This window comes from Solanum lycopersicum, chromosome 3, assembly GCF_036512215.1.
Source record: "Solanum lycopersicum chromosome 3, SLM_r2.1".
In the NCBI taxonomy this organism is placed as follows: domain Eukaryota; kingdom Viridiplantae; phylum Streptophyta; class Magnoliopsida; order Solanales; family Solanaceae; genus Solanum; species Solanum lycopersicum.
The window spans coordinates 5,454,130-5,479,812 of NC_090802.1; the positions used below are offsets into that span (position 1 = coordinate 5,454,130).

General features: G+C 30.9%; 1 protein-coding gene across 1 annotated transcript; it reads right to left on the reverse strand.

Moving 5' to 3' along the window:
• Positions 1–4,853: 4,853 nt before the first annotated feature.
• Positions 4,854–8,221, reverse strand: LOC101264705 (glucose-6-phosphate/phosphate translocator 2, chloroplastic-like). Its single transcript, XM_010319435.4, has 5 exons — positions 7,614–8,221; positions 6,104–6,329; positions 5,798–6,020; positions 5,425–5,638; positions 4,854–5,100 (listed from the first exon to the last, which is right to left on the reverse strand). The coding sequence occupies exons 1-5, from the start codon at positions 8,082–8,084 to the stop codon at positions 5,089–5,091; spliced, it is 1,146 nt and encodes a 381-aa protein (XP_010317737.1). The 5' UTR covers positions 8,085–8,221; the 3' UTR covers positions 4,854–5,088.
• Between the last annotated feature and the right edge of the window lie 17,462 nt (positions 8,222–25,683).

Consider the following 25,683-nt stretch of genomic DNA (forward strand, 5'->3'; position numbering starts at 1 on the left):
ATAGAAAAAATGTAACCACACGGCACTTATAACACCTTATTTGGACGGTTGTTACCCGTTATATCTTACCCATTGTATCTTATCGTATTGTTAGTTTAAAATAATTTCTTTTTTCATTGTTATTTAAATTTTATTGTATCGTATTATTTAAATTTATTATTAGGTAAAAGTAAAAATACTCATTTTATGTAATAACATAATTAATGTAATCATATCGTTATGTTAAAAGGCTGATAAAATAAAAATAGTGAATAGAAGTGTTGAATATCTTTAAAAAAAGGTAGAAGGGGGGAGGTCTTAAAGGGGGAAGAAGGTATTATGGAAGAAAACAAAATCAAGAAAAGAATTTATCTAAAAAACGAGACCCGCAAATTTCATTATTTCTAGATAAGAAAAATCAATTTTTTTTTTAAAAAAAAGTTAATCTATCGTGAAAGAAAGATTAAAAATATTATTTTTATATTGACCAATAAAAAAGATGTCAGATACATAATTTTGTAATTTCAATTTTTCTTTCGCTCTTCCTACCATGTCATCCCTTAGGGATGGAAATAAGCAAGTATACAATTAAAGTTTGACATAATTAACTTGGCGTTAGTTGATCCAACTATGATCCTTAATTTTAAATATGCATAAGTAGACACTATTTAAATTTGTATAAAAATTGAATAAATTGACACATTCGTCCTAAATGGCATCCTACATGGAAAATTTGTATCCCACGTGTATCATGCAATGCAGAATACGTGTGTCTACTTGTTCAATTTTATACAAGTTTAAGTGTCTACCTGTGCATATATAAAGTTAAGAGTCATATTTATCAACTAAAAATTAAGTTAAGGATCATATTTATGCATTATATCTTAAAATTTTAAAGTAAATTTTATTGCTTAAGTTCAAGAACCAATTTGATGATTTTTTCTTAGTTATAATTTTCACATACATATGTATGAATTTCAAGAGTTTGAGAGGCCCTATCCTTACCTTTTCTTTAAATCTCGTACCATCACAAAAAAGATCATATTTTCTTTGATGTGACAATGTATTCTAATTATTACCATAAAAAAAAATATCTTTGTAGCTTTCAATATTTTGATTAGATTAGGTGGTTGAAACCCTGATTTTATCTTTTTTTTTAAGGGGTCGTTTGGTACAAAAATGAATAATGCAGGGATTAGTAATGAAGGGATTAGCAATGTAGGGATTATTTTTATGAAGTGTTTGGTTCATTGTTTCTTATCTAATTTTGTGTGTGGTTTAAAAAAAATTTTAAAAAAACTTTCCAATTATACCCTAGATTTATTATGAGATTTTGTATTTCATGTAATTAAGTCAAAGTAGATAATTAACGGAAAATATTATTTTTTATAACATTTTTAACTAGTTAAGAGAATAAAATTTTTATTGTCATGTTCACTATTTCCTCACTTAAATTATTTGAGAGTAAATAATTGTCATCTTAATAAATTCGAGTTAATAACTCAAAAGGTCACACAACTATAATGATTATAGAGAAAATTTATTGAACTTTGTTTTGTATCAATAAATTTTAAAAAGCTCTTCATCATAAAATAAAATAAAAATATAAAATAAATATAGAAAAATAAATTAAACTATTTTTATACTCGAGATGTGTGTGTATATATATATATATACACACACACACTCTCTCTTGTTTTAGACTACTCGTGTAATGTTTAATGAACTTTCATTAAGAGACAATATTTTACTTATGAATTGTTCTTAAATTCATACATCAACATTAACATATTAGTCGGATTATAATATTTTATATTAATAATAAATAGATTAAGTAATTCATATTTTAGAAACAAAAAATTATATCTAAATAATAAAATTTGTAAGCTAATTTATTTAAATAATTTTATTAGTATAAATATAAAATATAAGATCAAAAAAATAAATTAAATATTAAAAGAATTTGAGAAGTATTTTTGTCTTTACTTAGAATAGTCTCATGGTATTAGAGCTAATACCTCCAAATGGAAGATATTAGTAATACATCACATAATATCATGTAGGATGTATTAACTAATCCATGGATTAGTTATACATAGGTTCACATTCCTACCAAACACAGTATCAAATTATACCACATCTAATACATGAATTATTTCTTTTAATACAGTCTACCAAACGCCCCCTTAGTATTTAAATTTTTTGCATTTCCAGTCGAGGGTACATAAAAAAAAAATCTATTTCTATGAGATAATGATAAGGTCTTCGTGTTCGTACAGTAACTAGTATTATAATTTCACCCAATTCACATTACATGACTCAAATCCCCTCATTAAAGGGAATTAAGTGCAAGCAGGACGAGATAGGTTGAATCTAGCCATAAACACTATTTAGGGCAGGTCAGGTTAAATTTTTTTTATATAGATTTAAACCTTAACCCACTCCACTCCGCCCCGCCCTACTTAAGCCATATTTTTCACCATTTCATGAGGGTAAAAACTATGAAAGCTCAATAAAGCTTATGAAAATGAAAGAAAAATAAGTTGACAAGACATAATGGTGGGACATGAATAGAATCTTACTTCATTTTTATATCATTATCATATCTCCATTAGATTGTTTGCTTAAAGGTTGTCTAAAATAATTATTATAAGTAGAGCATCTGCATCCAAAAAAACAAAGTGGTTCCAGCTATAGAGACATATCATCTAATTTGCTACACAACATGTATGTGTCCTTTTCTTGTGGAATTATTGAAGGTGTTTTCAAAAACAACTATTTTTTTCCAACCAGTATGAATAAATATAAAACAATAGCCAATTATTTTTCCTTAGAATTGAAAAAAAAATGCATTATTTTTTTTAGCTTTATGCATCTTTTGAAGTAAGAATTATGTAAAGAAAATTACCAATTATTTGATGTTTATTTTCCCTTTAGAAATGGAAAAATGCATTATTTTATTCTAGCTTTATGCATCTTTTGAAGTAAGAATTATTTAAAGAAAATTACCAATCGTTTGATGTTTTAACTATTCACATAATAATTACTTAAACGATGTTAAAGGAGACTTAATTTTTTTTTTTTATTGTTTATTTTAGTTGTTGGATTTGCAAAGGCGTTGAGGTCTTTTTGTTAAAGTTAAAACAAGTGATATCTTTATAATATAATATATTCAAATAAGAAAAAAAGTAACAAATCTTACATATGCAAGAGGTATTTTTTATACATAAATAATATATTAGGAATATAAAAACTCGTGCGCCATTTTTGCAATCATTCCATAATATTTATAAATATTTAGTTATCGCTAGATTAGACTGTCACCTTTTTATTTGAGTAAAAAATGAATATCAGGTCTTATAAACGTCAATTAATAATTGACACTAGCAGTGTTTACGTTTTTTTCTATTCTGACTGAAATTGAAAATATTGGACAGAAAAGGAAAACAAATTGTCCAACCTTTCAAGCCTTACTAAGTAAATGAGGATGCATTGTTGGTTGCTTTATCCCCACTTCCTCAAACAGCGAAAGACTTAATGCCTAAGCAGTTACATGTTGTTGATTTCAGATTCCTCCGGTAAAGCTAACAACCATTCATGGAAATGTCTTGATTAAACGTATTGAGTTCTTATGTATTTATAAGTAGTCCGGGCAGTTAAGGGTGTTCAAGATTTAACATATAAGTATAAAAATTTATTTTAAACATATGTACTTCATACAATTTTTGATATATATGATGTAATTTTCAATGAAGAATATTTAACTGACTATCCTTACCATTGACTCGGGTTCTAGATCCACTACCGACCTTAAAAATGAAAAAAAAAATCTAATAAGAAGTATTTTCCTTTTTAACAAGGCTTATACAATATAAATATAAATTAATCGAGACTATAATGATCAAAATCAAACAGTTTCAATAAATACTCGATGCAAATCTTATTGACAACATGATTTCAAGATTTGTATTCAATTTGTAGGACAAAATGTCCCTTCAATCATCTTTTATATTTATTTTTATTAAAAATTGGGAAAGGTGAAATAATCTTAGAATTAAGAGTAAAACAAATGATACGGTAGTTAGGAATAAAACAAAATAAAAACTTTAGGTCTTTTGGTAAATGATCATGAAGTGACATGAATTAAAATCGTCAAATTATTTGCATAAGAAGAAAAAAAGGGAAGATGGGACCAAGCCTTTAAACTTATCTTTCTCTACCTAATTTAAATTAAATATTTTTTCTGAGTGATTTTATTTGACTGATTATGCAATTTTAAAGAAAATCATTAAAATTTATGGAGATTTGATTTGCTTGATTGGATTCTTTAAGCATGTTATAATATCTCAGCAAAAACATCCTATTCTTCTTCTCTCATTTTATGCGGTACTTTTCATTTTTTGAGAGTCAAATAATTTAATTTTGACCAAACAATTGCGTATGAAATCTTCAAATTTCTTGAAATGAAATTTATATATTTGTAAACTACATAAGAAGTACTATAAATCATAATAATTGATAATTCAAAATGTTAAAAAGATCTATGAAAAATTTACAGTCAAAGATACACTTGTTTAAATCTCGAAATGCGAAAAATGTCAGAGGGAATACTGTTACTATATAGATAAATATTATAAAATAAAGGATGTGTTTGGTATGAAGCAAAAAAATAATAATTATGTCAAGAGAATTTTATATGTATTGTAAAATTAAATGAATTTCCACAAATATAATATTATACATTGCAATAATAATTAATGTTGGACGATAATATCTTTGAAATTTTCAAATTTTGTTATTAATCGCATTCTATTAAAGCGTTTTATACCTTCTCATATAATTTCTTCAAAAATAATAATTATGTCAAGAGAATATAATGATAAAGCTACAAGTTTTTATTATCAAATCTTAAAACTCGAAAATCTATTGTTTTCAACTACGAAAAAATGCTAAATAACAAACATACATCTATAAGCTTCGCTACTTAAAATATTAGACTTGGTTCATGAAATGATTTTACCTAAGATTTCTCCCTTTTTTCGCCATCCATCTCACTCCAATTCTCGTTGATCTAATAGCTGCATCAACATCGTTGTACCTCCAATCACCTTATTGTTTTGACTGCTCGAAAACAACACAGAAGGAAAATTTATTGCAAACAAATGACTAACATCTTAATAACTAGAATTTATCTCTTTGGGGATCCAAAGCAAACACTTTACTAGCGTCACCCTTGAGCCTAACATGTACTGTAAACAAATGACTAACATCTTATCTACAGTTGTTTGCCGTTCTTAATGCTCACTCACACGTCTTTTAGCATTGGACACGAATTTCGTCAACGAGAGGACAACAGAAGAATACACGCCCTCAAGTGTTATAGGAACTGCTGTTGCAAAATGATTTTCGAGTAATGTCACTATAGATAGTGAAGAAGAAACTTACCTGTGAATAAATGAAGGTTCCAAGGATTGCAATGGCAGCTCCAAGTGCATTGATGGGTCGGACCGGTGTTTGGAAGATAATGATGGAGGAAACAATTACAGAAATCCGCTTCATTGTATTTCCTACGCTAAACGTCAGGGGAGAAATCTCATCCAGGGACATATATGACACTTGGTTATACAAGTGATAGAATATGCTTTGTGCAACGATCCACCTGATATCATAGGCTACTCGTTAAACTCTGTACACCTTCACAAAAATTAGGATGGAAGGGGTCTTTATATATGCATGAAATCATTGCGAAAATCCATCAAATATAGCATATATGATAAAGAACTACAGATACTGAGAAGCAGAAGTTGACACTCCTTACCAAACAAAGTTAGGTCCTATCTGAGAGAGAGCGTTTCGCCATCCTAATGCCCACATCTGAGGCCCCTCCATCGCGATTGCAAAAGGTGTTAGAATTAACAGAGACATAATAGATAAACACGCGTAATAGTTCATTCCACTAACAGAGTTCCCCTTCATTCCTTTCTTTGAGAATATATTTCGAAACACAAATGCAAGATTTGATATCATTGCTCCCATAAAACCTGTAATAATAGCAATCAACTAACTCTAGACGCTACCACAATGCATGAGAAAAATCGATGATCAAACGTTATGAAGATCATACCAGTCATGTTGAAATCGAGCTCTGTAGCAGCTGATAATGCACAACCACCAATAACAGGCACAAGCGATAAATATACTGGAAACGGAAATGTTTCACCAAGCAAAAACCTCGAAACCAACACGCTAAAAGCTGGTTCACTACTCTTGATTATATGAGTGAAGGAAACAGCAACTTTAGACATACTAACAGTGGCTGCTACATGACCAACTGTATGAGCAACTGCAACCTACATCACCAACATTTACGAATAGCACAAAATTAGACTAAAAGAGGAAGCGTTCCCTATCAAGAGTTTCTCATTCCAGGTCTCATACTCGACACCTCTCGTATTCATAAAACTATTTATAGCCCATTTCAAGAAGTATTCTTTCCTTTTTCGGCAACTTCTTAGTTTAACTTTTCACGTGACATGTATAGATTAAATGACATTTTGGTACATTCTACATATCTTTAGTTTAAGACTACAAGATTCAAAATACTTTTTTAAACTTCGAGCCAACTGAAAATCAGACAAACAAATTGAAACAAAAGAAGTATATAACAATATACCAGAAAATAGAAATCATAACTTAACAGACCATACTCCTACCTCGTAGAGGTTAAGAGTGGTTTCTAAAATGCAATGAATCAAAATGTTTACTGAAAAAGGAAATACAACAACAAAGAAAACACGCCAATTAATAAAGAACACAAACCATAACAACAACGAAATAATGTGATAACAGAAACACAATAGACAACATATGGTAATCAATATCAAAAGCAAGAAAAATACACGGATAAAGCTAATACGAAACAAATACGAAAACACAATAGACAACATATGATAACCTATATCAAAAGCAAGAAAAATACATGCATTAAGCTAATACTAAACAACTACGGAATAACTCAATAATGGAAACACAACAGACAACATATGGTAACCGATATCAAAATCAAGAAAAAATACATGCATAAAGCTAATACTAAACAACTACGAAATAATGCGATAACGAAATACAATAGACAACATATGATAACCGATATCAAAAGCAAAAAAACAAAAAAAAATGCATGCATAAATCTAGTACATGTGGCAACTGAAACACAATAGACAACATATAATAACCTATATCAAAAGCAAGAAAAATACATGCATAAACCTAATACTAAACAACTACGAAACAATGTGATCATGAAAACACAATAGACAACATATGACAACCAATATCAAAAGCAAGAAAAATACATGCATAAAGCTAATAGTACTAAACAACTACGAAATAATGCGATAACGAAAACACAATAGACAACATATGACAACCAATATCAAAAGCAAGAAAGGTACATGCATAAAGCTAATAGTATTAAACAACTACGAAATAATGCGATAACGGAAACACAGTAGACAACATATGATAACCGATACATGCACAAGGCTAATACTACGACAGACATGATACCCCCCCCCCCCCCCCTCCTCACACAAAAAAGCACCAAACCACATAAAAGTCATAAGAGTTCTTACAGGGAACAAGTTCTTCCAAAATTCAAAATCTGTTTTTGGGAATTCAGCAATTTTCATAGCCCATGAAATCAACATAATCAATGAACCAGTAGCAAGTGACAAAGTAGAAGTCAACCAAGGAAATGGATATGCATTTAGAACTTTCTTGTTATATATATTAAAAACCACATTTAAACCCCACCATATAGCAAAATATATGCCAATTTTAACCCTCTGACCATCGACTTGTGATTTTGGCAACTCAATATTTAAATCTAAAGACTGAGACTTGTCAGCTTCATATGCTTTGGGATTTTCAATTCTTGATATGTAAAGAGGTTTTTTGATTGAATAAGAAAAACCCCATTTTTGATTCTTTGATTTTGGGGTTGAAGAAAATGATAAAAATCCAAGATTTTGATTATAATCCCTTTTTGAAATCAAATTTGAATGTGTGATTGATAAAGATGATAGCTTTATAGAACAAGCCATGGTAATCAAGATTAAAAATTGAGTCTTGAATAAGAAAATATTAAATCACTTGAGATTTAAGAGGGGATTACGGGGGGTTTTATGTTTTCGATATAATTAAGAAGATTTTGGTACAATGTTGATTCCTAGAAGTACAAATGGAGAATTTTATGCTATTCTAATTTAAGAATTTTACTTTTAATTAAACATGAATAATAATAATCACATATTCAATATAGTCCCACGCAGTGAGATCTAGATTTTGATTAAATACGAATTATGTGTAATATGGAAATTTTTGTTTTTGGATAATCTTAAAAAAATCTTCAAGGAACTATTCTTTGGGTGTGCAAGAAGGGTAGGATCTCAGATTTAGATTTTAATTTTTTTCACGTCTTAAATGGTTGAAGCTATTGTCATATGCAATAACTTACAAATTACTAGGTAAATATGATGAAACGAGCTCGATTGAAAAGGGACCAAAGGAGAGATATCTCGTAGCAACCTTTTTTAGGATACCATTCACACTATATCAAATCAGCCAACTAATTAAGAAAGAATTAAATGGGATTTGATATTAATCTTTCTAATGGGATACCTTGCTATATAAATTTAATCACCTTTTTAGAATTAAAAAAGTTATTAAATCTATAAAATAAGATAAATATATTTGAAAAAATATTTAAAAGAAAATAAAATACATAAATTGTGAACAGGACGACTCAACCTTAAAACTATCCAAGCAATGACTTTGCCCCCCTGAAAAACAAGGCCTCAAAATATAAATAATTATGTATATATTGTTAGTATTAGTTGAAATTTTCTTAATAGTTTGTTGTCAATCATTATACACATATTTTAAAGTTTTAATTATTTTCTTAAAGTACAATTGGTGTAAACATCATAGTTAAAGGTAGGAGCTGTTAGATTATTAGCATTTTAATATTAATATTTAACATATTAAATTGTTTTATTTTGGAGTTATAAGAATGAACATTGGAATAGATGACTTCTACATTATCCATTAGCATTGGTTGTCCATCACTTTATTTCATTCTTAATACCTCTGTTACTCTTTGTAACCTATGTAACTCCTATTGTAACATATGTAACCTATGTAACTCCTATTGTAACATATGTAACCTATGTAACTCCTATTGTAACCTATGTAACTCCTATTGTAACATATGTAACCTATGTAACTCCTAAGGCCATTATCTTCACTATTTACTACCTCCATTATCTTCCTATTTATTGCTAGGAAGACTTCTTGTAGTATAAATAGTGGTGGTCTTCATTTGGTTTGTAACACACAATTCATAAGAGAAAACAAAAAGTGAAAGAGTTAGTCTAAAAGAGAGTTTTTATAAGTTGAAAGGAGGTGTTCTTTTTTGTGGAGCACTCAACTCTTGTCCAGAGTTGTTGAGTTATACTTTGTGAAGGCTGTTGTATCCTGGAGGGGACAAGTCAAAGAGGACTACTGCTGGACCGGTGAAAACATTTGCTGCAGTGGGCTTGAATCTCCTTAAAGAGAGCGAGATATCCGCGCCTCAGCCTGAAGAGATTACTTTCTTCATTTTATTTTCAATTGTAATCTTGCAATTTTATTATCGTGTATGTTTTTTCACTAACAGGAGCCGATTAAATTTGCAGTTATTTTTTACTTTTCAGTATGTCTAATTCACTTCAATTTGAATTAATCGTATTTTTAAACTTGGATTTGTAACACTATCTTCAATTTTTTTAAGTGTCTGTTGAACATTTTAAGTCCAAACTAATTAAATTATTAAATAATTAAATTTAAAAAGACATTGTCTAACTTTGAAGGTCTTCTAATGTGTAACAATCAGTATGATTTAGACCTATTTTTATAATTAAATGTAATACGAAATATATACGAGTCAAAATGTGGTATGCCAATTAGGTGAAGTCTCAATTTTATTTTTTAATATCCCGACTACTTCTAGAATATTTTAATAATTCATATAAAAATTAAATCATTTGAAAATTTTTTAAAATTTCAATCCGAAGAACTTATCTAAGATTTAAACATTTGTGGTGTTTTACAATGTATAATAATTTATATATATATATATATATATATATATATATATCAATTCGTATCTTATGAATTATTACAAGAAATATCATACTGATAATTGAAAAAAATAATTAATCATTATGTATTTTATAATATTATGAGAATGATATGTATATAATCTTAATAAATAAGCATATTGTTATTAAATATAATACAGTGAGAAGAAGACAATAGAAGTAAATAGGTACATAATTATCCACAATTGATCATAAATATACATAAATGAATTCAAGTTATTTATGAAAATATCCAATGGACAATCCACTTAATTAGTTCAATGAATTTATAATACTGCCATTTGGATGTTCATAGATAATGTGCCTCGTTAAAACTTTACTTAAAAAAATTCCGTGGGAAAAAATTCTAGTGAAGGAAAAAGAGTTGATACGAACTATTTGTTGCCTCATTAAAAACCTTTGCCAGGAAAATCCAGTGGAAAAAAACCTCGGTCAAGAGAAAAAGAGTGCAACACGTATTGTACTTGTTACACATATTTGAAATTAGGATGAATAACATAAATTCAGGAAATTAGTTGAGCCACGTCATAAATTAGTTAGTTAATATCGAGTTAGTTAAAGTTGTTAAGACTACTGTTGAAACAGTTAGTAGATATTTTCCTTTCAACTAATTCAATTGTAAATCCTATATAGTTCTGAATTGTAAAGGAGTTTCGGCATGAATATACAATACAACTCATTTCTCTCTTAAAATCTACATTTTCCTTTCTTCTCTTCTTCTCTGTTTTTCCATTGTTCTTAATTGTTCTTTAGCAGTTACTTCTTTCAATCCTCGAATCTTAGTTGATTCCTGCAATTGAGGTAACATTGGTATCAGAGCTACACTTTCCTTGGCAACAATGACAAAGAACACAAGATTAACTGAAACTTTTGGTAACAGTGAAGTAGGTGAGTTGCGTGAATTGATGCAGAAGGTATTATCAGAAGTGAGAAATCTTGCAGGTGAAGTGTCAAGTCTCAAGAAATTGGATCGGGTTGTAGTTGAATTAAGGGAACAATTAGCAGTATCTGGGAAAAATCGCAGGGGAAAAACACCAATGGATCATCCAGAAAGGGAGGAGGTGCCGGATGCAAGGAGGGTGTTTAATAAAAGGTCTCAAAGGGAGAAAAGTTCCAATAGTTTCACCAATCACCATTCTCATTTTCCTCGATGGTCAAGGATGGAGTTCTTGAGGTTTTCTGGAGAAGATCTTAGGTCTTGGTTATTCAGGATAGAACAGTTCTTTAATATAGAGAATATTCCTATGGATGAGAGGATAGGAATTGCAGCTTTACAGTTTGAGGGTGAGGCTGTTCAATGGCATTTGTCATTCATGAAGTACAGGCAGTACTTACAGTCACCAACTTGGAATGAGTATATGATGTCTCTTGTGGAAAGATTTGGAGCAGACTACGATGATCCCATGGAGGAGATCAAGAAGGGGAAGCAAACAGGTTGTGTCAAGGACTATCAAGCAATAATTGAGAGGAATTTGACAAGGGTCAATCTGTCTCAAGAGAATGCCATTAGCTGTTTCATTAGAGGGTTAAAACATGAGCTCAATATGGCAGTAAAATTGGGTAATCCTCAGACTCTATCTTAGGTGTATAAATCAGCAAGGATGCAGGAAGCTTATCTGGCTGCTATCAAACAACCTGTAGCCCCAGTGCAGAATCAGCAAGCTAATAGAAGGTATGAAATTAGTGAGCAGAAGTTTCAAAGCAAATCACCTTTACTACTGACTCCCACTGTGGGTACATCTATGGCTTCAAAAAGGGTCAATAGGAGAACTTTGAGTATAGAGGAGATGAATGATAGAAGATCTAAAGGTCTTTGCTACTTTTGTCCAGAAAAGTATACATTTGGTCATAAATGCAAGAACTTGAAACAGTTGTATTTGTTGGAGGTTGAGGAAATAGAAGAGTTAAGGGAGGACTACCAGGAGGTTGGGCATTAGGAAGAACAGAAAATGGAGATACAAGCTTTGGAGCAGATGGAAATCTCTGTTCATGCTCTAAATGGATCACTAGGGGTACAGAACCTTAAAGGTTACTGGATATCATGCTAAGAAACCTCTCCATATTTTGATTGACACAGGAAGCTCTCACAACTTTATTGATCCCGAGTTAGTAAAGGTGCTGGGATGTGAAGTAAGATCTACTCTACCTCAAAGTGTGGCTGCAGCTAATGGAAATGACATGCTAGTGGAGCAAATGTGCACAATCTCGTGGTTGCTGCAAGGAGCTGAATTCACAGCTGATTTTCTGCTATTACCATTGGGTTCTTGTGGGGTAGTACTTGGAGTGCAATGGTGTTGACTCTGGGAGATATCAAGATGAACTTTAGAACTCTAACTATGGAATTTTATTATCGTGGGAGGAAACATTGTCTCAGGGGTGCAGGAAGGCAGGTTATTCTTCCTGGAGCTGGGAAATTAGCTAAACTGTCAGGTAATCACTCTCAATTGTGCATAATACAAGTTGTTCCAGACATGAACACTGAGACGCAGTGGTATGCACTGGAGACTAGGAATCAACCTGATCAGGACCCTAGGTTGTTAGAACTGTTGCAGGAGTTTAAGCATTTATTTGATGAGCCTAAAGAGTTACCTCCATTTAGAGGAACTTTTGATCATAGAATTGTGTTACAGCAAGGGGTTGAACCAGTGAATAAGCGACCTTACAGGTACCTTTCTATTAAGAAGGACATTATTGAAAATTTGGTTCAACAGATGCTTAATCAAGGTGTAGTACAACCAAGTTGTAATCCCTTTGCCTCTCCTGTTGTGTTGGTGGGGAAGAAAGATGGAACTTGGAGAATGTGTGTGGACTATAGAGATCTTAATAAGTACACTGTTAAGAATAAGTTTCCAATTCCCATTGTTGAAGACTTATTAGATGAATTGGGAGGGTCCAAGATCTTTTCAAAAATTGATCTTAGATCAGGATATCACCAACTAAGAATGGCTGTAGAAGATGTGCCAAAAACAGCATTTAGAACCCATGATGGACACTTTGAGTATTTGGTGATGCCATTTGGCCTATCCAATGCACCAGCAACATTTCAAGGCCTTATAAATTTTGTTTTTAAAGTTTTTTTAAGGAAACATGTATTAGTCTTCTTTGATGATATTCTTATATATAGCAAGAACTTGGAGGACCACTTGAGACACCTCAGATCTGTTTTTGAGGAATTGCAAAAACACAAATTATTCGCAAAAGAGAGTAAGTGTTTCTTTGGGGTGCAGAGGATAGAGTACTTGGGCCATTTCATAACTAATGAAGGAGTTTCTACTGATCCACAAAAGGTGCAAGCAGTAAAAAATTGGCCTAAACTAGCCACCCTCAAGCAGTTGAGAGGTTTTTTTGGGTCTAGCTGGTTATTACAGAAGATTCATCCAAGGATTTGGGGTCATTTCTAGACCATTAACAGATCTATTGAAGAAAGACAAGTTTAAGTGGTCAGAAGAAGCAACCATGGCTTTCGAACAACTTAAGGATTCCCTAACAAAAGCTCCCGTCTTAGCCTTACCGGATGCTACCAAGACATTTGTGGTGGAGACAGATACAAGTGGTTATGGTATTGGATCTGTACTTATGCAGGAAGGTCATCCCATTGCCTTCATTAGTAAGTCTCTCTCACCTAAAAATAGAGCATTATCTGTCTATGATAGAGAATTACTGGCTATTGTTCAAGCTGTTACAAAGTGGTCTCAGTATCTGTTGGGTCAGAAGTTCACCATCAGAACTGATAAAAAATCTTTGAAATTCCTGATGGAACAAACTATACACACTAACTCTCAGTTATTATGGTTGACAAAGTTGATGCCTTTTGACTATAATATTGAATACAAGAAGGGTATAGAGAACAAGGTAGCAGATGCCTTTTCAAGAGTCACTGGTGCTGAGTTGTTAGCTTTGGTAATTTCTAATACCAATTCTGATATCCTACAAGCTATTGTGGATAGTTGGGTAATGGACATTGAGCTTAAAACTTTAATTGAGCGATTAAAGGTTGATCCAACAGCGTGTAAACAATTCACTTGGCAACAAAATCAATTGAGAAGGAAATAAAGACTAGTTGTTGGTAAGGTCCACGAGTTGAGGAGACAGATCATAACTCTATGGCATTCTTTCCCTCAAGGAGGCCATTCTGGGGTGGAAGCTACTTTGAAGAGGTTGCTCACACTTTTCTACTGAAAAGGCATTAGAAATTATGTGCAGGAGTTTGTTTGAAAGTGTGATACTTGTCAAATGAACAAGTCTGACTTAGCAGCATATCCGGGTCTGTTGCAGCCTCTTCTGATTCCTGAGGTTGTATGGTCACAAATTAGTATGGATTTTATTGATGGTCTTCCCAAGTCAAATGGTTATGAAGTGATCTTGGTCGTGGTGGATAGATTAAGCAAGTATGCTCATTTTATGCCTCTCAAACTAGGGGTGGGCATAAACACCGAAAAACCAAAACACCGAACCGAATTTTTTTAGAATTTCGATTTCGGTATTTCGGTTTTCGGTTCGGTATTCGATTTAATTTTTTGTATTTTTTGGTATTTCGATTCGGTTTCGGTACATATTACTTTGGAATTTGGTATTTCGGTTTAAACCGAAATATTTAAATTATATTATATTAATTAATAATTATTAATATTAAATAATTTTTTTTTAAAAAAGTAGAAAACCCTAATACCCTACTTTGACTCTTTCTCTTTCTACCAAATTTTTTCTCCTTTCAATTCACTCCTCATACTCTCCTCTTTAGCTCTTCTTCCTCTTCTCTTCTCCTCTTCCTCTTCTACTCCAACCACTCTTCAGCTCCAACCACTCTTGTCTTCAGCAGCGCCACCAGGCGCTAGCCGCCGTCCACATCAAGGGAAGCAGCAGCAGCCGCGACAGCAGCACAGCAGCATAGCAGCAACCAGCCGCCAGCTGCGACAGCACTCAGCAGCAACCAGCCGCCGGCCGTGCAACAGTTTGGCCCATTAAAAAACCGAAATAAAAACCGAACCGAATTAATAAAAACTGAACCGAATTAACAAAAACCGAACCGAACCAAAATATTTCGGTTTGGTATTCGGTACGCAATTTACAAAAACCAAAAACTAAAAAAACCAAAAAAAAACCGAACTGAACCGAAATACCGAATGCCCACCCCTATCTCAAACATCCTTATACTGCCAAATCTATAGCTGGGGTATTTATGGATACTGTTGTAAGGCTACATGGACTACCTGATGCAATCACAAGTGATAGGGATGCTGTGTTTTTGAGTTCTTTTTGGCAGGACTTGTTTACTATCCAAGGAGTTCAAATAAACACTTCATCAGCCTACCATCCTCAATCTGATAGCCAGACTGAAGTGTTGAACAGGTGCCTAGAGACTTACTTAAGGTGTTTCTGTTATGAGGATGCTACCAATTGGTTTTCTTGCTTAGCCGTGGCAGAGTATTGGTACAACACCTCTTATCATTCTGCTATACAGACTACTCCCTATGGGGCACTCTATGGAAGACCACCACCACCTTTACATCTACCATACCTACCAGGAGAATCAAATTCAGCTGAGGTAGATAATACATTGCTCAACAGGGAATTGAAGCTACAACTACTTAGGCACCATATGTTGAGGGCACAACTTTGGATGAAGCAGGAGGCAGATTTTCATAGAAGTGACATGGTGTTTAAAGTTGGTGATTGGGTGTATTTCAAAATTCAGCCATATAAACAGACAACTGTGTCAGGTCAACAATTTCACAAACTTGCTGCAAGGTATTATGGTCCATTTCAAGTGCTCAAAAGAGTTGGACCAGTGTCTTACACATTGCTATTTCCAGATTCAGTGAAAATTCATCCTACTGTCCATGTATCACTATTGAAGAAATGCCATGAAGTTCCTGATCGCATTTCCTACCCTCTTGTACTTAATATTGCTAACCTTCATTGTCCTGTGCCTGAGGTTATTTTACAAAGAAGAATGGTGAAAAAAGGCAATAAAGCTGTAGCCCAAGTTCTAGTTAAATGGGAAGGGTTGCCAGCGGAGGATGCAACTTGGGAGTTTTACAATGCATTGAAGGTCAGATTTCCTCAGTTTGATCCTTGAGGACAAGGATCTGTTTGGTAAAGGGAGTATTGTTACACATATTTGAAATTAGGATGAATAACAGAAATTCAGGAAATTAGTTGAGCCACGTCAGAAATTAGTTAGTTAATACCGAGTTAGTTAAAGTTGTTAAGACTACTGTTGAAACAGTTAGTAGATATTTTCCTTTCAACTAATTCAATTGTAAATCCTATATAGTTCTGAATTGTAAAGGAGTTTCGGCATGAATATACAATACAACTCATTTCTCTCTTAAAATCTACATCTTCCTTTCTTCTCTTCTTCTCTGTTTTTTCATTGTTCTTAACTGTTCTTTAGCAGTTACTTCTTTCAATCCTCGAATCTTAGTTTATTCCTGCAATTAAGGTAACAGTACTCCCCCTGATTAAAACATTTCTTGAAATGATGTCTTCAATCTTCGTACATTCTGGTTGATATATTCTTTTTCAAAGAAAAATCACACATTTCCTGAATATGGTGGGTTATTTATCTCAACCAGACGCACTCTCGACTTGCTTCATGGAGGGCTTTTATTTCTGCATAGCAACATTTGCTTCATTGATCGCCAGAATATTATTGTGCCTCCATATGCAAACAAATAGCGTAGTTGAGATCATGCTTTATGCGGATCAGATAAATATTCTGCATGTGCGTAACCAATCAGCTCTGATTTGAATTCTTCGAAAAAGAATGAACCCATGTCTATAGTCCTTCAAAGATATTCAAGTATATACATAATACCATTTCAATATCCTTTTGTCGGGGAGGAACCGAATCCTACCAATTTACTGCAAAACAGATATCTGGTCAAGTATTGTTAGCAAGATGCATTAGTACCCTGATTGCACCAAAAGATATGGAGTTTCATCACCAAGAAGCTTTTCATCCTTCTCTTGAGATCAAAATGAATCATCATTTATTTCATACGATCTCATAATCATTGGGTACTCAATGAATGTGATTTGTCCATATAAAATTGCATCTAAGTTCGTCAAATTATCAATCTGTAGGTCAAGACAATATTATGTCTTACCAAGACCTTTTCACCATTTCAAACACTCAACAACTTTTAAAAGCTCTTCCTTGATTATTTCAATATATATTAGGATTTTTGAAGCTTTATTGAAAAAGTTTCCTTCAAACTTTTATATGCTTCAGACACCTCAATTGCTTCAAGGATTTTCATATAACCTTCATTGTCTAGCTAGACATTACAATTATTTATTACATGCATTCAAGTTTTTCATATGTTGCTAGATCAAAACAAACCTCGTCGCGTTAACCATAGGAGAAAACATCTCCAATATTATCAGAATTTTTTCGACAAACCTTTATGCCCTAAGGCACAAACCCTACTTGATATCTTACGGTTATACTATCACATAATAATTTATTTGTACCTCACTAATATTATACCTTGATTTATGGATTATCAGTCCAAAACGTCACTTTTCTAAGTTAAATAAAATATACTTGAATTATACATTTTACTTGACCAACCATTTATGTGTCCCACTCTATGACAAATTTGAATTCAAGATCCTCGTCATAATTTATATCTTTAAGCGCTACCTTATATCAAAGATACCGTCGATAGTTATTTGGTATCGATTTCAACAAGATATAACTTATCGAGATCTCTTCATTTTTCATTATTTTTCAATTACCTGAACCTTTTTCGAGGTTTTATGGAGTATTATGTCAATGTACTCTTTTATAGCATATGTCTCATTATCATGACCATATTGATCATTTGCTCCTTTTATTTTTTCAAGAAATTTTATATTTGGAATTGATTGGCCTATTACGCTTTACGATGTATCATAGACTCTGTTCTTCAAGAACTTCACATTGGAGCATTTGCAGCTGAATTATATCATAGGGTCAGTAAATTCATCTGGCAATAGATTTGCAACATTATGCAAATGAATTATCACTTGAACTTCAAGTTCACATTTTCTTATAAAGAGGATCTAGATAATTCATAATAAACCTCATACATAATTTTCAGTTGCGAATTCATCTTTGTGCGTATTAGAGCAATTAAAATCATAACCGCACATTCAACATTTTAGATGAAAAAATTATTTGGTTCTTGACCCTGAATCAATTTTAATAGAAAAAACTTGTTGGCTTGATGCATATATGTGTTGCTACCTGTTAAATTATCTCATACTTAATCTTATTAGGGAGCTTTGTTCTCATAACTATGATTTACCTATAATTTGAGGCATACAATTTGTGTTAAATTAACCAGTATTATCAATATAATTTCATAATTTGGAATTGTGCTCTTAATTCAACAATTTGAGCAAACAACCTTGCAAACACCAATTTGTAAGTTGACACCAAAGCACATGTGATCATCGCATTGATGCATCCATCATATAGTTGCAAATGATTCACATGGCAGGTAAATGGGTCCAGATTCACCTTTTTATATGTTCCAAAAACTTCAGGGGATTACAATCTCAACCTTAGCTGGTACAATGAAAACAGGCAACACAAGAGAATTCTTGAAGAATCTTTTATTTCTTAATCATATAAGCCACATAAATTCTCAATTATATTTGCATCACATCCAAACCATAATGGTCAACTGGTCATGCCAACTGATATTTATTTCATTACACGTATAATTTACTTTTGTATGTGATTTCATCAGCATGTTCATGTTTGTCAGCAACAAACAAGAGGAAAAGTGGGGTAATCTTTTACATAAATATTTATAACCCTTTTCGGTTGTAGTGATTTATTGTCTCCATATTTATTTTCAATTCATCCGAAACTTAAAAAGTTTCTTTTGAGACTTACTACAATCCCATTATTATTCATCTGATAATAAACACAACTCGTTAGAGCTTGCTATTAATTTTGTGTACTATCACATATTGCATGACATCATTCCCATGGTGAGCATCTCCTTCAAGGAGGAAATTATATTATTATTGTCATGGTCAAAATCATTACGAGCAAGACATCTTTCTTGCTTTACTTTTGTTATACCATAGGTACACAACCAATGACAAATTTGCATAACTACACAATAATGACCACAACCCTTACAGGCAAAAACTATTTCTTTCTTTAATTTTGCCCTTTCAGTAGTTCACAATAAATATACCATAGTGACATATAAACGTACAATATCATTAAATCATTTCTACCAAATAAATTTGTTTCCTCTCAAACCTCCCGTAGAGTTGAGTTTGACATATATCTTTTTTTTTCAAACCTCCCATAGAGGTAAGTTGGCATACATCCAACCCATAATGATTTTATCACATCTTGACCCATTCTCTTATAGAATGGTCGAGCATTCGCGATACTCATAACAAGTCACATTTGCTTCAAGAAATAGACTAATCATTTACATGTACTTCATAAATTTACATTATAAGCACATTATCATGATTTTAAATTCATCATATTTCCATGACACACCTCAACATCACTTTGAAAGATCAAGTGTATTATCACTTTATCTTTTAGTCCTTTGATGGAGGATTTATAAACTTGTCAAATTATTGAGTCGATAAAATTCATAAGTCCAATGACCTTTCGTATCATTTTAATAATAAAAATTGCCTTCACATTTTGAAGGACTATTTGGAGAACCCATAGTATTCTTCCTTTAAAAATTACTACAATGATGACTATTATAATTTCGTCCCTTCACACACTTTTTCATATCGTTAATCATTTGTCATCTTCCGTACTAATTATTTACTGCTACCACATTCATATGATTGAATGGAGCAAGTCAATAGGCGGATTTCAAAGTTATCACATGTTGCTATCACAATTTTTTCAAGGATGGAGCAAATTCAATATGATGAATTTCAAGACTTTTCATCACAAATATATTATTTTTGCCTTAATCATCATTTTATCACCACTATGGTGCATTGAGACTCAAACTCAATGTCTTATCCATACAAGACACATTAGGCCATAGGGACTTGAACCCAATACATTATCATCACGCGCATCAAAAACTCAAATTGATGTCTTACCCTTTTGGTGTGATAGAATTTGAATCTATCGTCTTATCCTCAAATATTTTTCATTATGTGCATTCGGGCTTTAACATGATGTCTTACCCTTTTTGGTGCGATGGGACTTGAATCCATCGTCTTACCCTTATTGGTACGATGGGGCTTGAATCCATCGTCTTACCCTTATTGGTACGATGGGGCTTGAATCCATCGTCTTACCCTTAACCAACACTATAATAGAGCGAAGAACAACATGACTAACCATTTGAGTCTTTCAAAACAATCAAAATAATACTCAAACTCATGCTATTAAAATTTTATATACCTTCTTCCATTTAAGAAGTTTTGTATAGCATGTCACATTCAACTTATAGTTGTATATGCCTTTGCAACTGATAATTGTTAGCGATTGAATACTATTATATTCTAAATAATAAAAATATTTTAAAAAATACATACCTGATTATAATACCTTGATTCTTATAACGAGATCAACCAAAACATGAGTTAAAGAAAAATTAAAACTCAATCTCAATTGGCTAGAGTCTCGTGATGATAACGTGCTCATAATATGATATAGTGAGAAGAAGACAATAGAAGTAAGATGGATGAAAGAAGACTTTTCTTCTTATTCAAGTGTATATCAAATGGTGAGTGATATCTCTATTTAAAGTGATGAGACATCACTCCCAAAGGTCACCAAATAAATAGGTACCTAATTATGCACAGTCCACAATTGATGATAAATATACATACATGAATTCAAGTAATTCATGAATATATCAAATGAACAATTAGTTCAATAAATTTATAACACATACTACTCTTATCTCTTTTAAAAAATAATTGACCCCAGAAAAATGAATTCTAACACATATTTATTGTCATTCTCTTAACAGAAAGTATTCGTTATTTTTCTTAATTTAAGTTATAATTTCTTAAAATATTTAATAGAAAAATATTGAAAAATATATATTATAACTGAATGTACGTAAAGACACGAGAAATGAATTCTAACAATATTAAGAGTGAAAATTTATATTATTTATTATTATAATAATAATATTAATAATATAATGAATAGTTAATTTAAAATTATATAGAAGTGATTGATTCTTGAAAATAAATTAAGCGTTGTAAGTTTTGATTTAAAAGACTTAAATTTCGTTTTATGAGTCTGCCACTCAATGTCATATTTTGTCTCATTGTCATTCTTATATTTAGATATAGTTATGGTGAAAGAATAAGTATGTGTAATTTCAAAATAAGATCAAAAATCAAAACAAAAATAATCTTATCAAATCAATTTATATGCTTAAGTAAATTAGTTTGTATTTTGAGTTAATTTGATTCTATTAAATATACTGAAAAATAAGTTTATTTTTAATATTGACAATTTTATATGTGTGTTTAAGTTATTTTTAACAGAAAATGTATTTATCATTTTTTTCCAATCAAATGTATTAATTATTTAATTATGTTTTGAGAATTAGATGCATTAGGAGTAAGAAAATGAAAGAAAAGAGAGGTGAGTAGGAGACAGATCTGAAGTAATTATTAATTAAAAAATAATGTCAGGTATAGGTTTAGGAAAAGCTTCACAAATAGGACTCATCAAAAAACAAGCGTAAATTATATAAATTTTATAGTTTTAATATAAAATTATAATCTATCTCTAATATAAGTTTTTCATTATATTAATTCCTTTAAAATTAAAAAAAAAAGATACAATAATTGAAGCTCGAATACATTAATATGTAATTCAGATATATTAAATATTGGTTCGCATATATTAACATGTAGCTCGAATACATTAAAACTAGCTCGTATACATTAATATGCAGCTCAAATACATTAAATAAATAAAGAGATTTTAGAGATTTTTCAAAGTGATAGGAGATAATGGATATAAGTGAAACAAAAAAGTGTATATTTCTGTATCCATTAAACAAAGTATTTACCCAAAATTAGACCCAACTTGATATATTTATCCAGATTGAACCTACAATCAAACTATTTACTTGATGGCCGCCTTATTCTATTCACTGAATCACTGCTTCTTCACCTTTTATATTATCGAAGTATTTATATATATACATATATACTCAGATGATATCTAAACTATAAACTATGATATTATCAAACAATAATTAAACAATGACTATTTGTTCTTCCTTGATATCAACAGAGTATATATATACTCTAATGGTATATTTGAGTAGTATTTTTTTTACGAAAACACTGCTTCTTTCTCTTTTATATGGTTAGATTATACATATACTTTGATAGTATGATTAAATAGTAAACACATTGGTCGAGAGTATTTACAAACAATTTGTCGACTACATATTGTAATTATTGAAACTTTAAGAAAATTTTAAAGTTATTGTTTTATTCCATCGATAACACTGAAGGAAGAAAATCATGTATAAATATTTGGATATAGAATCCGTTGACTACATATTGTGATTATTAAAACTTAAAGATAATTATAAAGTTACTGTTTTTTTCCGTTGATGACACTGATGGTAGAAAATTATCCATAAATACTTTGGGATATAAAATCAATTGACTATTTATTGTAATGATTTAAAGTTTAGATAATTATAAAGTTATTGTTATTTGATAAAATAATAGAAATCACATATTTTAAGTAAAACTATAAATTATCCCTTAAAAGTTTATAATTATAAAAATTTCTCAAATGGATACATTATTGGAAGGTTCGAATACATTAATAACCAAAGCGATGATATATTATAAAGAGGGTCGACTACATGCGTTGATACATTAAAAAGAGGATTGGATCCATTAATGGAAGGTCCAAATACATTAATGGCCAAATAATCAAACTGTTGATTCGTTAAAAAGAGAGTCGAAAACATAAATGAAGTGTCAGATATATTAATATCGTTTTTGACTCAAGAGAAAAATGAGAGATATTGACAATTTATAAAACTTATAAGGAGATAATGAAAATAAATAAATTAAAAGGTGGGATTTCTATTTTCTTTATTTTTTTTCCATAGATGACACTAATAGAAAACCTGGGTCTATTCATAAAAGGTGCTTTATTGCCCATTACATTATTTATTTTATCGAAAATCATCTCAAAAAGATTTTAATATTTTAATAAATATTTTATTAAATTAATTTAATTTAAATCATGATTATAATTTTAAATTATTTAATTTATAATTACGTTAACTATTCTTATTTTGTTAAGATAAAAAAACTCGTAAACTAATATTAATTCATCTTATTTAGTTGTTAGCCAAATTTCTTGGCCCTTTTTTACCTATCGAGCAACCCAAACCAATTTTGGGCCCATTTCCCACCAAAATATTCAACAAAATCTTGAACTAAAATTTGGGACAAATTCCAGCTCGTCCTTTATCCCTTTGAAATTTCAAATTTTGAACTAAAATTTCCACATCGTTTCCCCCCTCAAATTCGACCTAGAATCTTTCCTATTTAAATATTCTTCATTCACTGTTTAAGGGGACGAGTTTTAAAACCCGAGAGTACCTTTAAGGTTTTGAGAAATCTTGGTTCAATAGTTTAACTGTTATGATTGTTCGAGTTGAAAGAGGTTGTGGAGTCGTCTTCTCAACTCACCGTTTTGATTCGCTGTTCAGAACTAGGTAATTTTCTTTCGATACAAATTTCTAGCTCCATTTTTTTAAAAAATTTATTATTCGTGTTGTATGTCTATATAGTTTGATTTGATTAGTGTGAATATGCAGTTAATGGCGGCAAGAGTCATATTTATGAACATTCACACTAATCAAATCAAAAAAGAAACATAACATTTGAGCTTCCTAAAAAATATGTAATTAAATTACTCTCTTTGTTTCTATTTATTTGTTCATATTTTCTCTTTTAGTTGTTTCTATTTACTTGTCTATTTTGACGAATCAAGAAAGGACAATTTTTTTCCTATTATACCCTCTTGAACTTTTTGAAAATTTTCAAGTTTTAATTCATCATTTTTGAAAATCATAATTAATAAGGGTAAAATTATAACTTCATCATGCTAATTATTGCTATCTTAATATGTGTGTCATTTCTAAAGTGGACAATTAAATAGGGATATGAGAAGTACTATATAGACATAGAACACGAATGATAAATTAAAAAAAGAAAACGGAGCTAGAAATTTGTATAAAAAGAAGATTACCTGGTTTTGAGCAGCTAACGGAAACGACGAGTTGAGAGGACGACTCCACCACCTCTTTCAACTCGAACAACCACAAAAACTAAACTATTGAACTAAGATTTCCCAAACCTTTAGGGGTTCTCTCAGGTTTCAAGACTCATCCCCTTGTCCAATTTATTTGATCGCAGCAATGGCGGCAAGAGTCAGAAAGGGGCCAAATTCCCTTTTCATCCGCTCTTTATTTTATTTAGTTATTTGCTTTATTTGTGAATATGTGTTGGATTATCGCTAACTTTTAACATTTTATTTTTGTCTATTTAGATGAATTCTTGGAGAAGTTTTCTATTTCGTTTTGCCAAGTTTTCAAATTCTTTAAGTTAGGCAATTTAAGCTTTTAGACTAACTTGAGAATTATTCATATTCTTTCATAGTTGATAATTAACTTTGAATCTATGTTTATGCGTTAAATTAACTATTTAAATCAAATTTTTGAATAGAATAAAATTTTTAAGTTTTTTAAAATAAATTAGTTGTGTTTTAATTTAACTTAAGACTTTGTATGAATGACTTAAGGATAATCTATATCCTTTCATAATTATTAAACAAGGTCCCTTGATCCATGTTGGTGAGTTTGAATTAATTGTATGTTCAGAACTTGACAATGGATAAATGTTTCTAGTTAGATTTATCTAGAGATTTTTAAAAGTATCAAAAGATTTTCATTCAAGTTTTCAACATGTCTCTTTTTAGTAATTTAAATTCTCTATAAAATTAACCAAACTTTCAAATCTGTCAGTCAACCACACGCTAACGAATTCTCCAAGATGCCTAAACCCTTCCTTGGAGAATTAGTTGAACCCTTACCAGACTCTGATTTGTTTAAATGTTTTCTTTCAAAAATTCCCTTTTAATTGGTTTTCTTATTTTTTTTCTTAAAAAATTAAGTGGCAACTTTCAAATTATAATAATTTTTCCCAAAAAAAAAAACTTAACAAAATTACCAAAGTAGTGAAATCGATTAAGAAAATCTTTAGTTTTCGAAATCGGGTCATAACATGTACAATAAAAAATATTTGTGTTTTCTAATAATGTTATGAATAATATTTTATAATCGCTAAATCATCAAAGAAATAAAAAGGTGAGAGCGTTGTTAGAAAAATGAAATTGTATTTGGTTTAATTTATACATATTTCAATCTCTGTGTTTAATTTCAAATATAATGAGAAAATATGTTATCAAAAATCTATTATCACTTGCTATTTCTTT

Bases quoted from the DNA above. Each gene is read 5' to 3' on its own strand.
- LOC101264705 (XM_010319435.4), bottom strand. From the start codon at position 8,084: ATGGCTTGTTCTATAAAGCTATCATCTTTATCAATCACACATTCAAAT. The intron at 6,330-7,613 runs GTAAGAACTCTT...TTGGTGATGTAG, and splicing joins TTTGGAAGAACTTGTTCCCT to GTTGCAGTTGCTCATACAGT. The intron at 6,021-6,103 runs GTATGATCTTCA...CTATTATTACAG, and splicing joins GCTCGATTTCAACATGACTG to GTTTTATGGGAGCAATGATA.